Below are 6,659 nucleotides of genomic sequence, written 5' to 3' on the forward strand. Positions count from 1 at the left end.
AAAAAAAAAAATCCATTATACACAAGAAGCTTTTCATTGAGTTGTTCTCTCATAAGAGCATGGTGCTTAGTAATTTCTAAAGACATTTCTTCCTTATTATTATTATGATATTTTATATACCACATAGGTGCGACATGCGTCTTTGACTCGCCAGCGTTCGGCTTTCAGAGCACACCAAAGGCATAGATCAGTAAGTTTTGAAAAAAATCTCATCTACTTCAAAAACATAATTTTTTTTTTTTTTTTTTTTTTTTTTTTCTCTCTCTTCTTTTCATTCGTAAAGTACCTGCTTTTTTTAGTTTCTCGTTTTATGTGTTTTCCTTTTTGAGTTGTAGCAGAATATTTACAATTATAAAAAAAAAAAAAAAAAAAAATGAAAAACAAAAAAAAAAACATATATCATTCATTCGTCTTCAGGGGAGAATTTTTTGAATAAAATTTCTTCTTCGATCGATTTCTTCTTTAATTTAAACAATTATCAGTTATGAGTACGTAAAGAAGCATTTGAGGAGCGATATCTAAGGTTTCTTAGAGAAATTATTCTTTCAAAATGCAGTAAATATGATAAATTATTCCTTACATCTATAAATCCTTTTTTCCGCACCCCATCCCCCTATGCTTCCTAAATATGTCAGTGTAAGACTAGAGAACTTTAAAATTGTTTCGATATTCCGTATCGTATTCCGTATGAACTGCCTCTGCCTCTTGAGGACGATCGCGTATACATACTCAGTATTGTACTCATAACTTATCTCTCTTGGCAATCTATTATCCGATTCCGTTGATCTTCATCAAATATGCAATGAGGTTAAATGGTATTTGCACTTGTTCTTTTTATCGTAGCACATCCATCAAGTCCTTCTTTACTTAACATATCGAAAAGTTGGATTAGGTGAGGTAGGTAGAGTGCTAAAAAGCTTTAGCATCTTCATTAATTGTTCGCCGAACACGTTTAAAACCAAGCTGATGCATATATGGCTAAATTTATTTAAATGGTTTGATTAATGAAAAGAGAAGCGTAGCCAAAATTTTTAAATCGCATCCTGCGCATAATTTTATTTTGTTTATTAGCTGAATTTCAAAGCAAATAAATTCAAGCAATAGTGCAAGTGGTTATTGACCCTTTTTTTATTCACTTTCTAGAACAGCCTGAGCAACTAGTAGTAATGGCTGGCGATCCAAGCTTCGGGCAAATCGAAAGCAAATAATAATGATTAAGAGGCATATTAGTTAACTAATTTACTTTTTAAAAGTAAATTTGTCCGATAATCAAATAATACAAACTCCCAGAATTCGTACCTGACACAACAACGCATCCAAATATCCAAAATGATCCATATATGGAAATCGGCCTACACATTTTTTTTTTTTTTAACGTTCGATCATTCGAAATTAATGTTGCAGATATTGAAAAAAATTGAAAACAAAAAAAAAGTAATTTTTCATAGGAAATGATCGCACCGATGATGTGATATTATTAGAAAATTCTTTTTTTATACCCATCACCGAAGGACAAGCGACATATTCATTTTATCAAAATGTTTGCAACGCCCACAAGGCAGCATCAGAGAGCCCATAAAGTTTATATATATATTCTTAATCATCATCAAATTTTAAATCCGTCCGTCCGTCCGTCCGTCCGTCTGTTGTAAACACTGTTCGCATCTTAAAAACGAAGCTGTCGATTTAAAATTTGGCAGAAACATTGAAAGTCCTTGCACACAGGTTGATATTAAAAATATCCAAATAGCCAAATCGGGCGAAGGACAGACAAGCCTACAATACTGCGTAAATTCAAAACTCTTCTCTTTTTTAAAATGAAAAAAAAAAAAAATTGGTTTTTTAATCGTTACTCATAAAAATGGAAAAAATTGACCACGCCTACCCAATATTATATGTTATCAATATTGCATTTTTTTTCAATAACTTCATAAGGCGCAGAAACAATCTGCAAAAATTTCGTCCATCTGTCTGCCCAGCTTCGGTAATATTTATGCTAAATAATCTCTCGTTAACGAAAATGAAGATATTTTCAAAACAATTTGAAAGTGACGTAAACTATTTGAAGGACGCGCCTACAATGCGCATACGCCTAAGCGGCAAAAACTTTATTTTCTTAAACATTGAAAAAAATATGTCACGCCCACTTCATAGAGGATCAAAATTTAGTTCTCACATTTTAAAAAATTTTTTTTTTTGCGGGCTACACGGTGATGGGTATACAAGATTCGGTCACGAAAGAATATAATTGCATTATATTGCATTACCTTTTGAGATATAATCTTAAGACATATTAAGTAAATCGATCTCTGAAGACATGGAATTTTATGTCCGTAAATGATCACTAATGTTCGCAAGTTTTCCGATTAATTATAGAATTTAAGTTTTATTATAGTAGGTAACGTAAGACCCCACCAACTTAATCAAGTCAAAGAAATACATCTAAAATTTCTATTCATCTTGAAGGTTGGATCTGTAATATCCATCAAATAGATTAAAATTGCAATATACTTTGCCTAATATGGGGCGTGTCAATTGATCGTTCAGTCTTATTTTTATAACAACGGATAATTTGATCTCTAGCTTTTGTGTTACACATTCAGAACGCTATCATCTCTTATAGACTTTTTAGTACTGAGTTATAGCTTTTTGCCCATTATGCAGCCATTTGTAAACGGGTGAAGCGATCGCAGATCCTCAATTTTTCACTGTGATGTACTTTTGGTCTTAAATGTTTTCGAATAGCTTTGGCATCGCATAAAGGCTACGAATTGCAAATGATATTATTTTGCCTGTTGTAGCGGTAGTTGCGAGCTGATTATATGATTACATGTTTCTAGCCTAGCCTAGCCTAGCCTAGGCTACCTGATCTGACCTAACTAAAATAGTGCATACATCATATAGCGGATTTCTATTTTGAGCTCTTGTAGTCGTGAGCTTTTCAATAACTCACTCGAATTGATGAAATCAATTCGAAATCTTATGGTGATGTAGAATGCATATATAATTTTTTGCATCTGTATTGGGAATTTTTAGGTGTTCGAAAAGAAAAACGAACGAGTCTTGGTGGTAGTGGTGGATACCAAAATCTAATTTTGACAAATTGTCAGAGGCGATTATGAAGCGATTAACGTTGACAAACAAAAAAAAAAAAAAAAAAAAAAAAAAATATAGTTTTACGATTTTTTAAAATTATATAACGATAGATTTAAATTTGAAACTATTGGACATTTTACAAATTGCGATTGAATAGAGAATTGCGAAAGCGTTGTTTCCCATATAAAATAAATTTGTGAAAACAATGCCTGATCAGCTAAGCGATATATAAAAAGAATTCAACGATCGTTTTATATTTTATGTTTGATTTGTTGTTAACCACCATATGGTATATAACAAAAATGGAATTAATTTTTAAAATTATTTGAACGACTCTAGTAGAAGGTGGTGGATATCCAAAATTTGCCATAAATTATTTTCAGTTCTTCTATTATTCTTCTCTATTATTTGTTGTAATCTATTTTTCTTGATAAGTTTAAGATTTAATTTTTATTATCGAAAATTCTTTTTAAATTCTTTATTTAAATATACACTGTTTACATGATATTATCTCCTTTTTTCATATATTATTTTACTAATTAATTGAAATTTTATTAATATTTATTATTGATTGTCATTAAAAATAACCAGTAATAAAAAAAATAAATTAAACACATATATATATATATATATATATATACATATAAATAATTTTAGCGCGACGAGACGTCTAGCGATTTGTCTAAAATGTTTGAGTCCTCTTCTACTACTGCGAATGGCGGGGATATTCTTAGTTCTAGTCTTACACCTTCCATAGCAACGATTGCCAAGAGAAATGATGATATAAACGATGAACAGCGGCCTATGCCGGCAACGACATGTTCGCAACAAAAACAAGAGATAAATGCAAACAGCGTGAACAGTCATTGGTCCAGTGCATCAACGCAGCCAATGTCATCTTCAACGACAATTAATACATCAGAAGCCGGTTATAATAGCAGTGACAATATGTTAAGCTCGGCCTCAATGTCCCGTAAAGCAAGTACCGCATCCGAATATACGTCACTTTCATCCGATTACACACCGGAAAATACAATTACACCGAACTCGACATTCACAATGGAGAATCGAAATGACGATAATTATTTCGAAATAAATGATAACGTGGAATTGTCAAATGTCGGGATCGCACAAAACAAGTCTGGCGAGCCTGATTTGTCGACAGAAAGCGATGAACAGAAATGCTTAAGCAATTTGGCACTTAAGGGCATTTCGCCCATTAGCCATGACTACGCCTCTAGCAGTTGCCCTGTTCAAAACACGGTACCCGTGGCACGTAAAGTGTCTCGTTTCTACGTAAATCCTGTAGTGCTGCCACGCACTGACAGTTCTTCCTCTTCAGGTATAAAATTTCAACATACAAAAACATTAAAAAGATTAATAATAATAATAATCAAAATAATAATAATCAAAATAATCAATCACGTTTCGTTCAAAAGTGTTCAATTCAATTAGAAACACGTAGCAAAGCGTCCGTTGTGTATCACGGCAAAAGAAAATAATCAACGATCAACGATGATGTGATTTCTCTACAATCTACCGATCCGTTTTTAATGTTTTCAATGTTTCAAAATAATTCAAAGATGAAAAAAAAAAAAAAAAAATTAATTAATTTGTTAATTAATTAATTAATTAATTAATTAATTATTGAATTCAACTCTCTTAAAATTCCTTTATTAGTTTAACAAAATTCATATTCTATGCATTTAGTTTAATGTCCGTCCAAATTGTATTCGGTTGACGTTAGATCCTTACTACTTGCAATTAAATCGAGATATCAAACTTCAATTTTTGTAAAATAAAGCAATCAACCTATTGCTGATAATATATAATTAGGGAAGCAAATTAAAAAAGAGCGCGCGAAAGACTGTTTGATTTGAAAAAATAAATAAATGAATAAATAAATGAATAAATAAATAAATAAATAATAATTTTTATTAAATATTGGAGCAGTAGTAAATTTTAAATGAATGTATTTAACTGCTCCTATAATAGTAATCGTGTATTTTCTCTATTCATACCTGTCCGCTTTTTTATGTTGTTGCGCATGTGTATCATCACTGTGTTATTTTTATTGGGATTAATTATTCAATTATTAAATGGATTTGTCTTTGAACGTGCGTGTAGTTCCAGTACATCAACAACAGCAGCAGCAGCAGCCACAACAGCAACAGCAACAGCAACAGCAATTACAGCAACAACAAGAGACACAGTTACAAAACGAAGATGCAAAAACTAATGGAGGCGTTAGCGGTGGCGGTGGCGGTGGCGGTGGTGATGCTGCTGTTGCGGACGTGATCGGTACCAGCGTTGGCTCCGATTTATATTCGAAACAATGCATGATTCATGAGCAAAACAAGGATCCGAATTTCAATGAACTACAGCAGCAGCAGCAGCAGCAGCAGCAGCAACAGCAGCAACAGCAGCAGCAGCAGCAGCACAATGGTAACAGCGCTAAAACGGTAACCAGTGGTATTGGTGGCACCTTATTAACATCAAATACGACTAGCTCTTTAGAACAATTAAAAATTGAATTGGAGAATATAACGCATGCGCAAGCATTTGCTTCAGCTATTGTTGCCTCAATAAGTAACGATCATACATTAGTCGCAAATGCTCAGATATGCGGAGGCTGCGGAGGTAATTCGCAATATGCTCCTCCCAATCCGCCACAGCAACAACAACAGCAGCAACAACAACAACAACAACAAGAAAAACAGCAGCAACAACAACAGCAGCAACAGCAGCAGCAATCACAAGCGCAGCTACAACAAGAAGAGGTAGATAGCCAAATCAAGATATGCATGGTGTCTTGCATTATATAAAACTCTTTTTACACTTTTGCTTATATAATTTCGTTCAATTACCGCTACGTGGTCAAAGTACTTTTAATAACTGCACTATGTTTTTCTTTGTTGTTATTATTATTTTACTAAAACCACCATAGCTAAGCCAATCATAAATCGTATTTAACTAATGCACAAATACATTATTACTTCTTCTCCGTCATATTTCAATATATTAAAATATTATATAATGCAAAATCCAATTTAAATATGATATAAAATTTGCTTGAGTAATTGTTTCCGATCCAAGTAGAAGTGCACACAAAATAGTTTCAATTTCGATTGAAAATAGATATTAATTAGGGCCAAATAACAATGGGAAGAAGAAGAAGAAGAAGAAGGATGGGTATGTTTACTTCGTCTTTGTCATTTTAATTGGTGTAGAGCCGGGAAGGAGACACATATAAAACATATACAATAAAATTTAATTCCTACATAAAATGTATATATATTATATATATATATATATATATATATATATGCATGCTATGCTCTTATTGTCTGTTTTTGAAACATTCATCGCAATCGCAATTATCGAGATATGGGGAATTACAAATTAACAGCTTGGAAACGAGTCTGATGCGTCCGCAACCCAATACTCAAGTAACTTTAACTTCATCGAAAAATCCCGATTATCAAAAATGATCCAAACAATAGTTTACAATACTTTATTTATAAATACATAGGGGGATACGCTACAAAAAAAACAAAAAAAAA

The 6,659-nt window shown here is 32.5% G+C and overlaps 1 protein-coding gene across 1 annotated transcript; it reads left to right on the top strand.

The window, feature by feature from the left end:
* The first annotated feature begins 6 nt into the window (after positions 1 to 6).
* Positions 7 to 6,340, top strand: LOC119643281 (ras-interacting protein RIP3-like). Its single transcript, XM_038042627.1, has 3 exons — positions 7 to 190; positions 3,754 to 4,438; positions 5,224 to 6,340. The coding sequence occupies exons 2-3, from the start codon at positions 3,784 to 3,786 to the stop codon at positions 5,919 to 5,921; spliced, it is 1,353 nt and encodes a 450-aa protein (XP_037898555.1). The 5' UTR covers positions 7 to 190; positions 3,754 to 3,783; the 3' UTR covers positions 5,922 to 6,340.
* Positions 6,341 to 6,659: the final 319 nt, after the last annotated feature.

Source organism: Glossina fuscipes, unplaced genomic scaffold (assembly GCF_014805625.2).
Source record: "Glossina fuscipes isolate IAEA_lab_2018 unplaced genomic scaffold, Yale_Gfus_2 59987, whole genome shotgun sequence".
In the NCBI taxonomy this organism is placed as follows: domain Eukaryota; kingdom Metazoa; phylum Arthropoda; class Insecta; order Diptera; family Glossinidae; genus Glossina; species Glossina fuscipes.

Excerpts from the sequence above, each read along its gene's own strand:
- LOC119643281 (XM_038042627.1), top strand. The coding sequence starts at position 3,784 with ATGTTTGAGTCCTCTTCTACTACTGCGAATGGCGGGGATATTCTTAGT. Across the intron at positions 4,439-5,223 it reads TGACAGTTCTTCCTCTTCAG|TTCCAGTACATCAACAACAG; the intron begins GTATAAAATTTC and ends ACGTGCGTGTAG.